The sequence below is a fragment of the Muntiacus reevesi genome, chromosome 6 (assembly GCF_963930625.1).
Source record: "Muntiacus reevesi chromosome 6, mMunRee1.1, whole genome shotgun sequence".
Classification (NCBI taxonomy): domain Eukaryota; kingdom Metazoa; phylum Chordata; class Mammalia; order Artiodactyla; family Cervidae; genus Muntiacus; species Muntiacus reevesi.
In genome coordinates this window covers 29,400,220-29,419,835 of record NC_089254.1, presented here as the reverse complement: position 1 = coordinate 29,419,835, position 19,616 = coordinate 29,400,220, and the positions used below count along the sequence as shown (strand labels likewise).

Below are 19,616 nucleotides of genomic sequence, written 5' to 3'. Positions count from 1 at the left end.
CTGTAATAAATGAATAGAAAAATTCAACACTTCTGTGCACAGCTGTGTGCTAGAGCCTGTGAAAGCAAAGGCGGGTAAGCTGCCAGCTCTCCCTCAAGGAGCTCGTGAATTCGTTGGGCAAATGCACATGTGGAAGGACAGTCAATAAGGCAGAGCACCCGGGAGCTGCCCCAGAAATAGTCAGAAACAAGGAGCTCCAAAGAGGGGCAAATCCCAGTGGAGGGGGACAGAGCCTCACCCAGCAGGTGACTGCACAGACCTGGGCTTTGCTGGGGCTCAGGGCCGTGTCAGGGAAGGTGAAGGGCGTCCTGATGTGGGGAAGGGTATGAGCAGAGGCAGGTATGTGTTGTAGCTTCTTCTGAGAAGTAGATTTCATGTTGAATCACAGAAGCCACGTGGGGAGGTAGAGGGAGAATACTAGAAATCTGCTGGAGGCCGGCTCTGGTGGGCCCAGAAGGGCAGGCAGGGGGTTTTCATTGACTCCTGTAAGCAAAGAGAGACGCCCCCTCACCCGAGGGGGCTACACAGGGGCTTCTGTTCACGTGAGGTTTGCAGGGTGGCCTGAGAGGGTGTGACTGGAGCCTGGGGAAGTCCACTGAGAGGCTGAGACAGCAGTCCAGGGGTGCACGGATGAGAGCTGGAATTAGATCAGTGAAAGGGGAAATGGAAGGGAAAAGAGAATGGTATCCAAGTCATGTTGAGAATAAAGCGACACAGACACAAACATCCGTTGTTCTGTTGCAGTTTCTAAAGCTGTGGAAGCCATTCTGGTAGAATATCCCGTCCTGTTGGAGTGAATGTTGACCAGATATTTACCTTGAATGAGAATAAGGATGTTAATCCTCTGTGGCCATTGACATTTTTTGGCTCAGACAATTGCTGGACTTGCCATGGTTGCATGTATTGTGTCCTTAATTGTACAGTGGTACTGAAAAACTGTTTGGTTCTAATTTTTCTCTTCTCTTTCCTTCCAAATAGACTCTATCAAGAAGAATTTCCAATCCATACCTCGAACATACTCCATCCCAGGTATGATTCTTTTCTGCCCTACAGCATTTCTGAAACAATAGTCCACAAATCCCGATGTAGTACTTGCTAGTTAGAAATCTGCCCTTTGCTCCTGATCACGCTGTCTCCTTCACGTGGAATGACATGGCCGAAGGTGTTTGGAATGCTCTGATAATTGTCATGTAGAAAGATGTTCACTAAATAAGGAAAAAAAATTTCCCCCACTTTCCAAGTCCTTTATATGAATGTGTTATGAATATGGTAGAGTTCGTATATAATAGAAATATTTTCAATTTGCTGAGTGATAGAAATGCTGTATTTAAAAAATAGGGGATGTTTTACTCGGAAAACTTTGTGAAAAGGGGGATTATTTATAGGTATCTAATAGTAGAATATCCCCGATACTCACTGAAACAAGGTGGGGCTGCCTTCATTGTGTTGTTAAAAAATCAGCTGACTTAAAAAAAAAAATTTCAGCTGACAGGGTTGTGTATTTTAGAAAGACAGGGGACTATGAGCTTTGTGAGGACAGAACCTTTGGTCTTGTTCACTGCTGTATCCCCAGCATCTAGAATGGGGCTGATCGCTGCTCCGTGTTTTTGAATGACTGAGGGAATGAACGCTGTCAGGACTAGTCAGGTAGTACTTTCTGTTGTCTGACTTAAGTATTTTTTTTAAATGGGTTTAGCATGTTAAAAATAAAATCATTTCCTGTCCTCATCTTCTCATTAGATTGGGTTTAGGAGGTGATAGTATGAAAATTAAGGGAGTATAAGGATGGGATTGAAGTGTTCAGGATTAAGTTATAGACAATATATTATCAATTGTTTGCCTTGGGAAAAGATAAAAATATTCCGTCAAAACTTTGTGGGTGCAAAAAGAGTTTAGCAAGAAACAAGTGAACAGATGTAAGCATGCACCCTCAATATATCTTCATTTTCATGAGCTTTTACTTAGGAAAAGAGTTCATCTCCTTTCCTTTGTGAGGCAACATTGCCCTGTGGATGAAGTTGCCAGTTACAGAGAAAGGAGGTAGTTTATAAAGTGGGACATAGACCTCTCCAGATCTAAGGGATACCCTCCTTCATCCTCTAAGAATCAGAGATGCATACAGGCAAATCAAAAGATTAAAAAAAGAAGTTATATGAAATTTGTATCTGCTAGATGCAATCATGAGGTAGATGAACCCAGGATGCTTGGAATTAACTATGAACTCTGCAGTTGAGTGAAGCTTAAAAGCAAAGCAGACAGCAGCCTGCTATCAAATTATATCATGGTGCAAGATGCTCACTAGATAGGAAAAAAATTTAAAATTTAATTTTCCCATCTTCCAGGATGTTTACATATATGCATTATCAATATGGCAGAATTCATATAAAAATATTCTTCAGTTTGCCGTATTGATAGAAACATTGTATATAAAGGAAAAAAACAGGTATTTTGCCCTGGAAATTTTGTGTAAAAGGAAATTATTTACAGTTAAAGCAGTTAAGCATTTGGAAAGTAGTTACTATAGCCTAATAGCTTAAATGGTCCAATAGCGAAAATAAATAGAATAGGTAGTTACATAGCTGTTATCTTAGCTATGTATGGTAAGATATAAGTGTTTTAAGCTTAGGGACTTGGCCATAATTTTTCTGTATAGTGTGTCATCGGCAGCTCACAAATTGTCACATTATTGTTCTGCATTCTCATGAATCTTTTGTCTTTTCTATGTAGATTTATGGGGAGAATTCTTCTTGTGCAGGAAGAGCATTGCGGAATATTATCATCGTTCAGGCAGCTGACCTGATAAAGGACAGAGCGAACCTCAAGGGGTTTTATAGGTAACACCGTTTGCTAGCACCTTGTCAGAAATTCTCCTTGAGAAAGAAAAAAAACTGAAAACGTGTTAAAGTCGTAGCCTTGATCACAGAGAGATGGGCTATTAGGAGTAGGAGGGTTGCTGGGCTTGAAGTGTCTGCTTGGGAGATTGGCGGTGCCTTTTCTCTTAATTAAACGAGTGTTGGGCAGCTGGACTCCTGGTCTGAAGATCAGGCGAGGAACGCTCAGCTGCAGGTGTGCTTGGGCTCCTGAGTCTGCTCTGCTTCCTCAAAGACGTGATGTTTTATAGTGTTTTTACTGGGCGTGTGCTGTGCTGGGCCTTCTGTAAATACAGGCCCCCTCTCTCAGAGCTCTGTGAGGATCCTTTGGAGGTCTCTGGGGGAGAGGGCCCCTACTCTGACTCTCCAGGGGGCAGTGAGCTGCCCCTTGAGGACCTTCAGGGGTGGAGGAGGGCAAGCTGGGCATAGGGATGGCACTTCTTTGCCTTGGCAGGTGAATAAGGGTGGAGGTGTTAGAGCAAATGGATGGGCATATGGTCAGCTTAAAGTACATCTGGACCAAGAAGATGGTCATGGAGAAAGTTCAGGGCACATGTCTTCATTTCATGGAGCCATTTAAAGAAATAACAAAAGTGAATGACCAGCTTTTCGTGAATATTTTTCCAAGTAAAGGTATTAAACCACAGCAAACAATACTAAAACTACAAAAATAACCAGAGAAAGAACCACTATCACTTATTATCATTATTTGTTCTTACAAAAATGAGATTACAGTACCATGAAGAATAGGAAAGAATACTCAGAACAAATGATGCCAAAAAAAGTAGGAAAGATTCTCAGGATAAAGACGTTTCTTTGAGTTAACTAAGTTTAGCTTTATCACCATCTCCTTATGGTATTTTCTTTTTTTCCCCACTTGCCACAGATGGGAAAAATTTCATCATGGCCTAGATTTGGGGGGATAGTGCTTCCTAACCTGTTTGAGTGAGAAGACCCCCCCCACACACTTTTCTATTGAGGCATAGTTTACATACAGTAAAATGCACAAATCTAGGGGTACAGCTGCGTGAATTTTTAATTATTACACATACCAATGTGACTGCTATCTACAGCAAGATCTAGGAGGTTTTCACACCCCAGATGATGTCTTCATGTCCCATCCCTATCAGTAACTGTCCCAGGCCGACAACTTGTTTCTAATCAGAAACCTGGCAGGATCTGCAATCTTAGGCACCACTGAGCAACTACCACAGTGGAGATGAGAGAACTGCAATGAATTAACACTTTAAAACCCCATGTTTAATTAATCTTATTAGTATTTATGTGGGTTTTGACACCTCCCACATAGGTTAGACATGATTCATTCTGTTGAGAAACAGTGCTTTTGTGTATTGTGAATCTCTTTAAAAAGCTCCAAGATGACCTCTACTCACTTCCTCCCATAACGAATTCAAGCCCCTAAGTCTGAAAATCACTAGCTTAGGGCCCAGGTCAAGTAATTGCAACAGGCTGGGATAGGGGCTGTGAGTATAGTTGCATTACTTCATGTAAAATCTCTCTCTCTCTTTTTTTTCTTTAATAGATGATAGTATCAGCTTTAGACGAGTCTAATTTTTTTTTCTTAAAAACTAAAACTGCCTGTCCAAGCATACCTCAGAGATACTGTGGGCTTGGTTCCAGACCACCCCAGGGCGATGAGTAGCACCATCAAGTGGGTCACATGGATTACTGTGTTTCCCAGTGCATGTAACAGTTATTATACTGTAGTCTATTAAGTGTGCAGTTGCATTATGTCCAAAAATAATATTCATCCCTTAATTTAAAAAATGCTTTATTGCTGAAACTTGCTAATCATCATCTGAGTCTTCAGCAAGTCATCATCTTTTTGTTAGTGGAGGATTTGAAATGTTGTGAGAAGTACCAAAAACAGAGATACGAAGTGAGCAAATGCCATTGCAAAAATGGCACTGATAGACTTGCTATATTAAGCTTGCCACAAGCCTTCAGTTTGTAAACATAATATCTCTAAAGTACAGCAAAGGAAAGTGCAATAAAATGAGGTCTGCCTGTGTCAGTCTTTGGGCCTAGTTGTGAGCAGACTCATAGGATTCATTTTCGCTCCTGTATAAGACTGGTCCTTGCTATCAGTTTTGTTCCTGATTGGATATAGACTGAAAAAGAATTGGAACATATACGTTAATCAGGTTCATGGAAAAGAACCATCCATCTGAGCAAGAGCACAGTGTGAGTTTATCGAGAGTAGGATGTGGTGAGAGTGTGGGTCTGTAGTCTAAGGACTGATTAGTGCTCTGGGTTTAGAGGCAAAGTGCTAGTATGAAAGCCTAGGCCGAGTCATTTTCATTTGTCTGGTAGTAAATTGAGGCAGAGTACCACATGAGAATTACTTTCACAATTTTGATATGTTTTCCATTCATTTGGTACTATAGGAAAAATCATACTACTTTTTTGAGCCTTCATGTAAGTCTCCAAATACCACTGTCCCACTGAAGGCGATGAGGGTCTGTCTCTACTGCTATGAACTGATTACTCAAACTGTAGCTGGAGATAGAAGGAGGCCAAGAAAAACCAAGTGTTCAACTTCAGCAATTAGTAAAATTCTTGTTTTGCTGTGGCAATCACACTGACCTTGGAGCCATCACCTCCGTATCATAACGTTCCTATCTAGCATTGCAGCATTGGTGAGATCTCCATGTACTCAGAACAGCTTCTGGATTCAGTACAAGACTGAAGATACGTGGGGAGTAAGAACTGCTGTGGGTGTTGACACTCCTTCTTTCCAGGCATCTCTGATTTCTCCACCGCCCTCCTCTCAGTCCTGTAGACTCAGGAATTTAAAGTGGATTGTTGCTGACTTGGTCCACGAGTCAAGGAGGTTGTTGGTTAACTGCAGTGGCCACTCACCTCATTTTGTTTGCTTTGGTGGTATTGTTGTTCACTTGCCAAGTTGGGTGCAACTCTTTGCGGCCCTGTGGACGGCAGCACATCAGCCTTCCTTGTCCTTTACTATCTCCCAGAGTTTGCTCATACTGATGTCCATTGAGTTGGTGAATTGGTGGTATTAGTGATAGTGTTTATCTTTATCCCAATGATATTTTCCCTGGTGCAAATGGATTGTCCAAAGCAATTCGAAACACAATATGATAAATTGCAGGTGGGGGTAGAAAGAGATTGTGTACAACTGAAACAGTAGCTTACTCTGAGAGTGAGAGCTTGATTATTAATAACTACAGATGACAGCAGTCATGGCTATACCATGTCTTAGCAAATCGACTCAGTCCTGCCCACCACCCTCTCTTCCTTGCCCCTGAGACAGAGCGAGACTTTCCCATTGAGAAGGTCAGGCTGAGTCACTGGCCTCACCTGGCAGCCCATTAGATGTGAGGGCTCCGAGGCTGTGCCCAGCCACACTGCACCAGAATCTTCATGTTAACAAGGTCTCCCAGATGACTCCCACTCAACACAATCATGGGAAGTCCTCTTCTGAGAAACGTCTTGCTGATCACCTGTGAAGAAACAAGCCAGTGCATCTGTCTAGTCACTGGTGCAATGTGAAAGTTTAGTTTGTTTAGTAAATGTTTTGTTGTATCTTGCCATGTTCCAGGTGGCGTCAGACACAGCACAGGCTGAGGAGCTGTCTGTACTGTTCTGAGAATGAGGATTAAGATGATAAAAAGTGCTTTACAAGCCCAAAGATGCTGGCTAATTGATAGAGGTGTTGAGGAATTAACACTTTGAGCATTTACTAATGAAAGGTGTCCTGTAGAGTTAGAAGTTAATGTTGATGGTTTGGTCTAATTGCCTGTTTTGTTGCAATCTGTTTTCCTGTATTGTTTAAAAAAAAATCCATTTATTTGACTGTTAATCTTTCTTTTGTCTTACTGCTAACCTGCAACTGGATTTGTACAGTTGGTACAACTTAGAATTGCCTTAATGATCTCAGAGTATCTTTCAAATCTTTACCCAAGAAAGTGATACTTTAACTAAAGCTAGGATAGTTGTTCAGATATCTCAGCAGAAATGTTTACTACCTTATTTTTCCATCATCCAGGAAAATAAAGTATCTCATGGCATTTTTTCATTCTTTTGGTTAGTGGGTGATTTCTAGGTATTTGTGATTATGCCAGTCATAAAAGATAGGCACTATTTTTCTGTTCTAGAAATACAAATAAATGTTGGCATTTTTGGTCCTTAAATTAAAAATATAGGAGAAAGATAGTCATTTTCATGATATAGATGTTTAAAAAAAATTTTTGGTGTGACTTTTTTCGTATGGGAGAGTGGGTTTCAATGAAATTTCTGCAATTAACCTTATTTCAGAAAGTTTTCTTTATTTGGTTTTTCATCTGAGGCTGATAAAGATGGAAAGGTAGGCATGAAAATATTGTTTGTAATACCCAGATTAGGGCATTCTTTGAATACAGCTGTGTATTTTAAGATGGATTATAGAAAGTCTTTCTTCAGGTGGTTAGCAGAATCCGTCATCCAGGTTTGCAGGTTTATGATCCAGGGTGCTTGGTGGATTGCTTAGACTATATTAACAGTCAAATTCATTGTTCTTTGAGACAAATATTAGGTTTAATCTCTGTTTGAAGAGTAGAAAACAAAACATTATACCCCTCACTGTGGTGTTACTTTGTCTAATCTTGGAATTATCTTGTTCTCAAAGAGACGAGATAAAATGTGTAAATGGTTGCACCAAAGTTGATCACCACTTATCTTATCAAGGCAGAAACATTGTCTTTTAGTCAAGGACTGCTAAATTTATTCCTTCATTTATTCAAATGTATGTATTCAGAGAATTTGCTGTGTTCCTGGACTGAAGAAAGCAGGTATTATTCATTTGGAAAGATGTATAATTGGTAAATGTTAGGTGATGTAAAGAAAAAGTATAAGAGGATATGATTCTAAGCTTCTGTAAGGAAGTGATATTTGAGCTGACATCTGAAACATGAATAAGAAGTGCATGTCATTTATTCTCAAGTTGCTTGTCTAAAAAGAACATGAAAGGGATGGTATTAAATTGCTTATTTTTTTGGCAAATGGGTGGCAACCATGTCTTACTGTCAACGGTTTTGCTTTTGTCTAGGAGGAGCTGCGTTGGGTCAGAACTGGTGGACTGGCTTCTAGAACACTGTCCTTTCGTCCAGTGCAGATCTATGGCCATAGGGGTCTGGCAGCTCCTACTGGACATGGGGATTCTATCATCAGGTTAGTATTACGTGTTCTGAAGGCACAGAATCCTGAAGCTGTTAAGCTGCCTGACCAAAATGTGTTTGATTTCCTAGATGATATTATAATCTAGATGGAAATTGTTTTTGCTCATAAATATTTGTGTTCTCTTATAAATGAAAGTGACAGGTTATCTTTTGTTATTTCTCACACCTCTTGGTATTTGCTGATTTATTAACTACAACCTGTAAGAGTCTTTCCCTTACCCCATCTCTTCTCTACTCAAAATGATGCTCACAATGTTTAAAAAAGATCAGTGAACATCTTTAGTTGCTCTAAATGTGTGACTTATCTTGCTGTACCTCGAATAATCATCAGAAACTGTATGAATAGAAGCTGTATGCCATTTTATGTATAAGGAATCATGAACAGCTAGAAATACGATCTATGAAAATAAACTGTTTAAATAGAACAGAAATTTGATGTTAACTAGACACTAAAATTGGAGAAGGAAATGGCAGTCCACTCCAGTATTCTTGCCTGCAGAATCTCATGGACGGAGGAACCTGGTGGTCTACAGTCCATGGGGTCACAAAGAGTCAGACATGACTGAAGCAACTTAGTACAGACACTAAAATAGATGGTGAATATCTCTTTTCTTTGTTGAGTCCCAGGGAATTGAAGAGTTATAAGTCAAGCAGCTTGGATTCTTTATTTAACTCTACCACACAGGTGCTGGATCACTGGGAAACTCTTTTCTTCTCTGGGTTATAAATAATGAGGGTCAGAGAACAAAATAAGGTTCAGAAAGACATACCCAAGTCCCACGGTGGGATAGTGGTACAGATGGGGATGTGGGTGTCATCTTAGTTGGTCACACTTAGCACCTGATGCTCTTATTTAGAAAAGCAGTTAACTGCCTTTAAGGATTATAATTATCAGCTTGCTTGTGAAGTTCAGGTTTCTGGTTTGCAAAACATTTTATGTTAATATTTTTAGGAAATGTCTCCACTTCTTTATTTCTTTTAAAGTAGGTTTTCCTAGCCTAGGTAGTATTGGTATTTTCTGCCAGATAATTCTTATTTGTGGGGGGCTGTCTTGTACATGATAGGATGTTTAGTAGCATCCCTAGCACCCCCTAGTTGTGGCAGCTCAGAATGTCACCAGACATTGTTAAATGTCCTCAGGGCGGGAAACAGATGCCTCTGGCTGAGAACCACTGATCTAAAACTTGGCATAGTTTTGTATTTGTGTACCATTAAAGTGATTAAATTTACTGCTTTGGGACACTAAGAAAAAAAAAGAGAAAGAAATTTCTTCTACTCCCTTGGAATTGCTATTGATTTCACCTGTCCCTTGATGCAGAAGAGTTGTAAAATCCACGGGAATGTGCTGGCCAAAGTTTCAAATAATAAAAATGGTTTGGTCAGTAAGTCCTTTTTCACTCAATGTGATTGTGAGCATGAATGGACTTAATTATGGTCCTATCCCAGCTTCTCCCTAGTAATTAGTAGGTCTTTCAATTTATTACTTGGTTTATGACTCTCTAAATGATATACTTTACATAACCGATCCACACCTTTTTGTTTCCAACAGTGGACCAGCATTTATACTTTCAGGACACCTATGTTTTCTACCAGTTTTCGTCTGATGAGTGTAGCTACTTGTACTGTGAGTTCGAAAGAGAAGAGGAGTGGCAGAACGGTGTCAGACTGTTACTGCAGCTTGTGCCTCTCATTCCCAGTCGAGCTGGCATCTGTGAACTGTAAGTAGATGCTGTTTTGTTCCGTTGTAAGATTATTCTCACTTCGAGAGCCATCCCTGTGCCTGGGGACTGTGCTCTGCTTTTTAAGACCATCTCCTTTTAAAAGTAATTGTTTTATTCCCATTTCTCAGATGTAGGTTCAGAAAGGTAAAATGCTGAAAATTCAGTCCAGCTAATAAATGACTGAACTGGTGTTCAAACCCCGGAAGTCCACGCCCCGCCAGCTGCACCATACTGCTTCTAATTTAATCACTGCTATATGAGTAGATGATCCAAATTGGGAATAAACATGATTTAGCTGAACTTGGAATAAAATAATAACCGGCATCTTATTCTCTAGCTAAGTCATGACTTTCCTAAGAAAAACTCAACAAGCATTTCTGCAAATAATCTAGAAGCAACATTTGGCAAATTAAAACCCATGAATCATTATCACATGAAGACGCTGAGTCACTATATGATTAAAATGAATTTGTTAGAAGAGGTTTTGGAACAGGACTTGAGTCATGATATGATGAATCTGACATACCTTTGTTTATGCACAGCATTCATGACAAGCTTATTTCAGTGTAATCAATCGCAGATTAAAATTTTTAGTTAGTAACCTTTGTATATTCTGTTTCTAGAATACAGTGAGATTAGAGGGCAAGTGGTATTATCCTTGCTTCATGGGTAAGAAAAATAGGTTCGGGGAGAAACACCTACAACCATAGCAAAGATGAATTGCTCTTGTTTAAAAAAATACAATATTGAACAGTTAATACAGGCTTTTAGAAAAGATAGAAATGTCAGAATAAGACACTAATAGGTTGATTGTAAAGAATGCACTTTGTGTCAGGAACTGTGCTACATGCTTTATATTTGTTATTTCATCTTCAGATGAATTGTATAAAACAGTTTCTGTTATTTTAAAGTGAGGAAACTGAGGCATACAGATCAGGTAACCTATCTAAGGTCACACACGTGATGTGTGGCACGTCCCATGTCTGTCTGGCTCTCACACCCATGCTTTTAACACCTGCTAAAGTGTGTGCCTAGGAGTTGTGGGGGTCTTTCTAGCTTCCCTTCTGAGATGTGATAATCAGAAGCTATAAAAGTGTTAGGCTGACTCTGAAATGGTGCTGAATTCAGTACCATTGGCACCGCCACTGTGCATAGAGGACCTTGCCGTGGCAAAGCAAATTCAAATAGAATGCATCATTCGACTAAGTACAGAAAATGTTCCTTAATGTGATATGCTTTTAATATTGGCCAGAAGTTTCCCAGGAAAAGTCAAGGAGCATTTCAATAAATTTTAAAAAGCTTTCTAAGAAAAAGTTGGATTAAGCTAGAGGTGGCTGTGACTTTCTGTGACTCCCTAGACTGGCATTCTCTGGCAGCTCTTCTTAACCATTTCCTGTCCTGAACTTGGAAGTCTGTGCAGTCCTGAAGGGTGTACCCAGAGTAATGGGGGCAGGAGGGGTCCTGCAGTAAACTTGCAAGCAGTCCACATGGTTTAGCTCCACTCCTTTCTCCCCCACTGAGGAAGCATATTGGAATGCCAGTGAGAGGACCTTGTTACAGGGAAACGTTAAGTCTGCTGCAGGTTCTAAAAATGAACCTGTTTTTAAAAATTTGGCTCCTAGTAGTAACTGCATATAACTTGCAGGCTTTGTCGCCCTGATCACCGTGCACAGTGCCATGCCTGTGGAGCTGACAGTCACTGTGGCGTGCCTTGTCAGCACTTTCTTTTTCTCTTGATGTGATCACGTACATTTGGGAGTGGTAATTCCTCTGGGAAAATTGGCAGTGGGGAGTTATAGACCTGTTTAATCCCATATTATAAGTACAAACTATGAAAAGATAAAATTACTGAACCTACCGCAAGTCTCTTCTGGAGAGAATGTATCTTTTTTTTTCCTCTGTACTAGAGTTATAAGCAAACTTCTAAGCTCTGGTAAGATGTTTTGGGCCAAATTTTTTAACCTAATCAAAGATTAGGTTATCCAGACGTGGACTCAACTATGGTCAGAGAAAAGGAAGGTATCCAGGGGACATCATCCTCTTCCAGTTGGGTTGTCACAGCCCTTCCTAAGGTTCAGTGCCTATGATCCCATCATGATGATGGGATCCAATCTGGTGATCTCCTTTCATTGTAGCCTGAATCCCACAGCTGTTTATTCGCTCTTGCCCTTGTGAGGTTCTACTGTTTCCTTGTCTGGTCAGGTTTTCTCCACCCCTCAAGGGGGAGCCCAAGTCCTGCCTTGACCACAGAGCTTCCGTGATGTCTGCAGTCTGTGGCAGCCTTGTGTAGTGTAGTGTGTGTGTTAGTCACTCAGTCGTGTCCGACTCTTTGCGACTCCATGGGCTGCAGCCCGCCGTGCCCCTCTGTTCATGGACTTCTCCAGGCAGGAATACTGGAGTGGGTTGCCATGCCCTTCTCCAGGGGGTCTTCTCGACCCAGGGATCGAAGCTGAGTCTCCCACCTTGTAGGCAGATTCGTTACCATCTGAGCCAACAGGGAAGCCCTCACTTTTAGTAAAATTTACTGCTCTTGCTGTTTGTATCAAAAAAATTTTTTCCATTCTTCTATGTCATTCTTAGTCCTATGGTATCCATTCCACTATATTATCCATTCATTTTTACCCATTCTAGTGAAATGCCCTCTAAAGTCCTCTCAACTTATTAACTTACATTGTCTGTTCACAAGCTGAAAACCCAGTCCTATGGTTCTTAGCTACTAACCTTTTTGATATCTGAAGGCTTCGAAGTTCTGCCTGTGCAGTTCCACACTGGGGTTCCTGTATTTGCTGTCTTCTCTCTAATCCCTTTAACACTATGTGAGGAAACTACCTCCTGTCTCTATGTAAATATAATTCTGTTCTTTAAGGGTGCATTTTTAAAAAGAAAAAAGAAACAGATTTTTTTTTCCATTTAAAATAAAATGTTTAAATCAGGAAGGAAAATGGAACTATTGTAGGTTTTTTGGCTAATGTGAAGAAACAGAATTCCTCTTCTATACAAAATAATTTTTACATCTAAGCTGAGTAGATCATTTGAAAGAAGTGAGTGCATTGGTTGTCAGGGGTAATCTCCAGGGGAAGAAGGAACAATTGTGGTAACTTATTCAAACTGAAAGCCAAATCAGGTTATCCAGAATGTACTTTTTTCTAACTTTTTTTATTGGTGTGGGGGGTGGGGGATTAGGAATACTGAAGTCTCAGTGTAGGGAAAGGCAGCCTAATAATTCCTCCAGGACGAGTAAGACACATTTCTCTCTTAACACTGACTCATTGGAGAATTTAGGCTGTGTGGGAACTTGGCTGTTTTAATTCAACCACCGGTGTTACAGCCCTCCCAGCTTGCCCAGGGGTGGGAGTGGTGGTGCTCTGAATAACTGAGTCTGTGAACCTTGATACATAAAACTGTATTCTGCCGATTACAGGGCAGTTAACGTTTATGCTGCTGTTAAAAGTCATAGAGGTTGCTAAAATTTAACTCACGCTGCACTCAGGCAGGTAAAGAAAATGGAAATGTCACTTTGCTTTTCTCTAAGCGGTCCGCTGTTTGCTGTCCACATGAGTCCCGTCCTGCTGGATCACCAGAAAGAAGGAAAAGCAAAGCCCCATAATTTTATTTTATTTTTTTACATTTTAAACTAAAGCTTGCATTTTATTTTATTTTGTTTTATTTTTTTTTCCATTTATTTTTATTCATTGGAGGTAATTACTTTACAATATTGTAGTGGTTTTTGCCATACATTGACATGAATCAGCCATGGATTTACGTGTGTTCCCCATCCCGGTCCCCCCTCCTGCCTCCCTCTCTATCCCATCCCTCTGGGTCTTCCCAGTGCACCAGCCCTGAGCACCCATCTCATGCATCCAACCTGGGCTGGTGATCTGTTTCACCCTTGATAATATACACGTTTCGATGCTGTTCTCTCGAAACATCCTACCCTCGCCTTCTCCCACAGAGTCTAAAAGTCTGTTCTGTACATCTGTGTCTCTTTTTCTGTTTTGCATATAGGGTTATTGTTACCATCTTTCTAAATTCCATATATATGTGTTAGTATACTGTATTGGTCTTTATCTTTCTGGCTTACTTCACTCTGTATAATGGGCTCCAGTTTCATCCATCTCATTAGAACTGATTCAAATGAATTCTTTTTAATGGCTGAGTAATATTCCATGGTGTATATGTACCACAGCTTCCTTATCCATTCGTCTGCTGATGGGCATCTAGGCTGCTTCCATGTCCTGGCTATTATAAACAGTGCTGCGATGAACATTGGGGTGCACGTGTCTCTTTCAAATCGGGTTTCCTTGGTGTGTATGCCCAGGAGTGGAATTGCTGGGTCATATGGCAGTTCTATTTCCAGTTTTTAAAGGAATCTCCACACTGTTCTCCATAGTGAAAGCCCCATAATTTTAGCCTAATCGAGTAAAATTATTCTAGTAAGGGAATTTTTACAATTTCTTTGGTTAGCTCCTGGGCATAGTTTGGTAAAATGGTTCAGTCTCTCTCTGCCCTGTCCTTACTCCTCAGCAAGATGGCCTTTGGGGATATGGTGGGTGGTGTGGGCCCTGACCCTGGGCTGAGCTGTTACTGTGGAGCCAGGGCCTGGCATCATTGAGTCCATCTCTCTGGGCTTGATCAGTGCCCCGGGGTCCTGGCCAATGTGCCCTCCTGGGTGTGTGCTGGCATTCTGATGCTCCTGAGGCCCACAGACCTCCATTCACTCACCTGCTCTCTGCTCTCTCTCCCTGATCTTCCCTCTATCCTGTTTAAAAAATCATGCCTGTTCATTGTTGTTCCTGTTAATGAGCAGAGCACTTAACTGGATGGCACCTTTGATTCCTCACTAACCAACTGTAGGGAAAGCTCAGCCCAGTGGGTTAGGAGGGTTTTGTTGACATTCATGACTCCATGCTCTAAATAGAGAAGAAGACGGGTGGGTGTTTGAGGTAGATGGTACAGTAAGGAGAGCAGGAAGTCAAGAAGATGGGTGGCATGTTGAGTCAATACAAGGCAGCTTGATATGTCTGGAGCGGTAGGTCACAACCAGTGGAACTCAGAACCGTAAGAGGGGTGGGGAGCAGGCTCAGATTGGTTACAGGGGTCGGAAAACCTACAGGGAAGCCAAGCATTATCTTTGTATTGAGTAAAGAGAATGACTTAATTGTATATAGATGCTGCTGAAATAAGTACAGTTTACTTGAATTCACAGTAACGTTTTGGTCATATATTTGCTCACCAGGTACAGAGTTTATGTGTCTTTGATCTATTTCTATGTTAAAGGGGACCCCCCACTCTGGTAAAATGGGCTTCCCAGTGGTTCCGTGGTAAAGAATCCGCCTGCCAGCGCAGGAGCCACAGGAGATGTCTGTTCGATCCCTGGGTCCAAAAGATCCCCTGATGAAGGGCATGGCAACCCACTCCAGTATTCTTGCCTGGAGAATCCCATGGACAGAGGAGTCTGGTGGGCTACAGTCCATGGGGTCACAAAGAGTCAGACACAACTGAGCGACTGAGCATAGCACACAACTACTTAAAAATGGAAAATAAATGACTTGGTCTAACCTAATCTAGCAGTGGCAATAAAAAAAAAAATAGCAGTAATAGTTAATACTTATATGTACTTAACCACATTCTGAGCATTTTACATGGGATTCATTTAATGCTGACAACAGTAGTTTGGAGCTGTTCTGATTTTACAGATGAGGAACTATTAATATTATGTAACTTGCTCAAAGGGCAGGCGTCTGTACTTGGTGGCAGAAACGTGAGCTGAAGGCAGAAAGTGAGCCACAGTTTGGAACCATGACACCTTAAAGATTAAATAGATATAACCTGAGATCTACTGAATCGAGATTGGGATAGAGAGATAAGACACAGATAGCAGTATTTTTTTTTAACAAGAGGCTGAGGCACACCAAGGTTGAAATCTACTGTTCTATGACGTTAGTCCTATAGAAAGAGCTCTGCCAAGTGATAGGGAATGTGAAGGTTAATTAAATCACAGTCTCAAAATACTACGTAAAGAAGCCAGATTAATTTTATCAGGACATAAATATTTTATTGAGCATGATACCTGTCACACTTGGCTGACACTTCTGAAATTCTGTAAATTTAGCTTCATAAACGTTTATATCTGGAAAGGGATTTTCTGGATAACTGAATTTGCTTCTCTTAGTTTTCAGGTAAGGAAAAGGGACAGGACATAGAGAGTCTAGGAAAAGACACCCCCTTGTCACAAATAGTCTCCACTGAGTGACTTACTTAACATTTACTTACCATCAGGTTTGTGTTAATAACTGTGCCAAAGCCTTATAAGATATGTGACCACATATATGTAAATAATGGAAGGCCTTTTATGAGACCAGTGTTATTATGACAAAGTTAAAAAAAGGAAACTGAGTGTAAACATAAAAACTATAACAAATATTACTGAATGGAATCTGGCAATATATAAAAATGATAATGCATCATAAAATGATATTTATCCCAGGATTATAAGGGTGATTCAACATCTAAAAATCAATCAATGTAATCCACCAGATCCAGTCCAAAAAAGAAAACTGAAAGTATGTGACAAACTCTGCAGATGCATGAAAACATTTTAAAAAATTCAACATTCATGGTAAAAATTTTCAGAAAACAAAGAATGTAAGGGAATTTCTTCCATCTGGTATAACCTTACATAAAACATATAGCTTATGTCATACTTGATAGTGAAAGACTGAATCCTTTTCCACTAAGATTGGGAACAAGGCTAATATATTGCCTCTTATCACTGTTTCCAACCTGAGCCAGTGTAATAAGGTCAGATAAAGAAGGAAAAGGTATACAGATTAGAAGGAAAAAAATAAAGCCATCTTTCTTTGCAGATGACCTAATTATAAGCATAAATTATATACATAGAAGATTCTAAGAAATCCACAAGAAACCCACTAGACCTAATAAATGGTTTAGCAAGATCACAGGCTATAAGTTTAATGTATGGAATCACATTTTTCTGTACTGTCACAAAAAAAGAACCTGTGAAATGCTTAGTGCAAGTCTAAGAGTGTGCAAGAGCTGTATGTCACACACTTCATAAGCCTGATTGTAAAAAATCAGGAATTAAATAAGTAGAGGATTTATTCATGTTCATGGATTGGAAGATTCAATATTGTTTAGATATTATTTCTCCCCATAGTGACCAGTCACTTCTACAGCCATCATCTCCTGACCTGTTGCCCTCACTATACCTACATAATATAAAACCCATGTTTGGAAACATTGACCTCTAAACAAGGAGTGTCTGGAGCTCATTCTTCTTTTTTCTGCTTTCTCTCTGGATGCACCATCACTTAGTCATATTTTTAATATCAGCTCCACAGTGATGACTTCCATAATTCAGATCCCTGTCTTCTCTGAGGCCTTTATTATTCAATAGTAACATCACCACCAACTCCTGCATCACCTCTGCCCCATTTATTCTCCTTATCCTACCTAACTTGTCCTTTTTTACTTGACATGTTTAAGCACCATGAGAAATTCATTGGCATCCTTAGTTTCTGAGATGGTGCTAGTTTAACACCTTCCAACTAGAAAGATCAACTTCAAGTCTGCCATTCCTGCATCCCAAAACTTCACTTTGTATTCTTGACTTTTCCTGATTAGATTCTCATTTTATGATCCTTGGAGAGGACAAAATACTAAATGAGTAAAGAAACCTTTTTTGAGTACCTCTCAAAAAATTTTTCCTGATGAAGCTTAAGTTTTGTATTAGGGTCATAGGTGAAGGAAAATTTCCATGTATCACTAAATTGTTTATATAAAAAATACTATGAAATCAGGTGGTCTCAGTCTTTGTTATTACTCATCACTCCCTTTCCTAAGGAAATACTAAGTCCTCCAAAATTTCCATTGTTTACAGATAAGGCTTACTCCAGGTGTGTAAACAGACTACTTATCTCTATTTGAGTACATCAGTTTAGGAATAGTACAGGAATTTTAACAAAACTTAAACTTTTAGTCTTGCTTGAAATGGCACACATTTGAAATGTAGCTGTTTAATTAAATAGCAAACATTAGTTTTCAAATCTTCAATGTGAAATGTGAAAAAGAGATATCAGTAATATTTTATTCAGTTTTAGATGAATGTGGACCCTTAATGAAACCTGTCACATTGACAACTTTCTCCTGTTTGGTAAATTTCCTCTATAAACGTAACTAGTAGCCTGATACTATGAAAAGTCACCTTCTCTTGAGAAGTTTGAACAGGTATTTTTATTCATGATATCAGTGATCTCAAAAAAATAAAATCCAATTCTCATATACCTCCCACCCACTTTTTCCTTTTGTCATAGGAATTTGCTTTGTTAAGCAGAATAGACCTATCTGATTATAGGTGTTATGGGAAGATCTAGGTGGGATAGTACTCGAGTGTCAGATGTCCTCTTGGGGTCTGTAGGTGTTGGATGTGGTAGAGATTGACTCAGTGCCCCTTGAAGAACATTCTGTTGTGATGTTGAGGACTTGGTGGCAATGGTTTCTTAGGAAAAAAACTTTAAATCTGGCCCAGGAAACATTTCTAGGGGGAAAAAAAAAGGACCCTAATGCTTTTCCTTGCCTGACATTCAACAAGGATGGAATGGACTCTGGCTTGTCCAGGAGAAGGTGGATTCTGGCGTTGTCGCCTGACCTGTCGTTTCTTCCCGACGTGGTGGAGACGAGTCCCTTTTTCTGCCCCAGACTCCCTCTGCTGCCTGGGCTGTGGACCTCAGTTTCTGCTCTCTCCGTTCCTCGCCCTCTGTCGGTGTTCTCCTTACCTTTGCTGCCGTCCTGTTTGCTTGTGTACAGCCGAACGCCTCAGCATAACCCCCAAACTCATTAGCAGTAGCAGACGTGCCCTGACTCTCCTGGCCTTGGCTTGGCCTCTCGCCATTTCCCGCCTCCCTGTGCTGGTCATCCTGCCAAGTTCCGGGGCCACTCCTTTTCCATCAGACCTCACCTCGGATAGCACCTCTCCCAAGACACCTCTGAATCCCAGATCAGGCTAAGTGACTCTTGCTTGTGTTGGCAGAGTATTTCAAAGATGGGTTTTTCTAAGCCCGGTAATAGTTTGTAGTCTTCTCCCCCCCCCCCCCCCCCCCCCGCCCCATATATGTGGGTGCTGTGCATCTTCTCTTTGTTGTGGGATCATGTTTGAAAGATTCCTGTGTAGTTTGTCTTGGTTCTGGTTTGTTCCATGCCCTAGAATTTCACCAGCCTCTCACTGGGGTTGTCTGAGATTCATGCTAAAAACTGGCTTTTTCTCAGTCCCTTCCAAACAGGGCGGGGCAGCGGCAGCCTGGCTTGGGGTAGGAGGTAGGGACAGGCCTGCCCCAATTCCCCAGGAACACCCTCTTCCTGACAGAATTCTGATTTGGAGACAGATGTGTTCCCCACCTTCATTAAGTCCCAGTCTAGATTATCTGTTTCCCTATTATTTTGCCATGAAGTGATGGGACCAGATGCCATGATCTTCATTTTTTGAATGTTGAGTTTTAAGCTAGCTTTTTCACTCACCTCTTTCACTTTATCAAGAGACTCTTTAGTTTATCTTTGCTTTCCGCCATAAGGATGTGTCATCTGCATATCTGAGGTTATTGATATTTCTCCCAGCAATCTTGATTCCAGCTTGTGCTTCATCCAGCTTGGCATTTCACATGATGTACTCTGCATATCAGTTAAATAAGCAGGGAAACAATATACAGCCTTGACATACTCCTTTCCCAATTTGGAACCAGTCTGTTGTTGCATGTTCATTTCTAATTGTTGCTTCTTGACCTGCATACAGGTTTCTCAGGAGGCAGGTAAGA

General features: G+C 40.6%; 1 protein-coding gene across 2 annotated transcripts in view; it reads left to right on the top strand.

Moving 5' to 3' along the window:
• RAPGEF5 (Rap guanine nucleotide exchange factor 5) overlaps nt 1–19,616 on the top strand; it is a 233,892-nt gene that overhangs the window by 41,477 nt on the left and 172,799 nt on the right. Inside the window, exons 2-5 of one of the 2 annotated variants that reach the window (XM_065939593.1) lie at nt 979–1,029; nt 2,728–2,834; nt 7,939–8,060; nt 9,618–9,786. In XM_065939593.1, coding sequence (XP_065795665.1) covers nt 979–1,029; nt 2,728–2,834; nt 7,939–8,060; nt 9,618–9,786 — 449 coding nt within the window. Of the gene's footprint in view, nt 1–978; nt 1,030–2,727; nt 2,835–7,938; nt 8,061–9,617; nt 9,787–19,616 lie in introns of those variants that run through there. The other variant, XM_065939594.1, reaches the window with a different exon arrangement.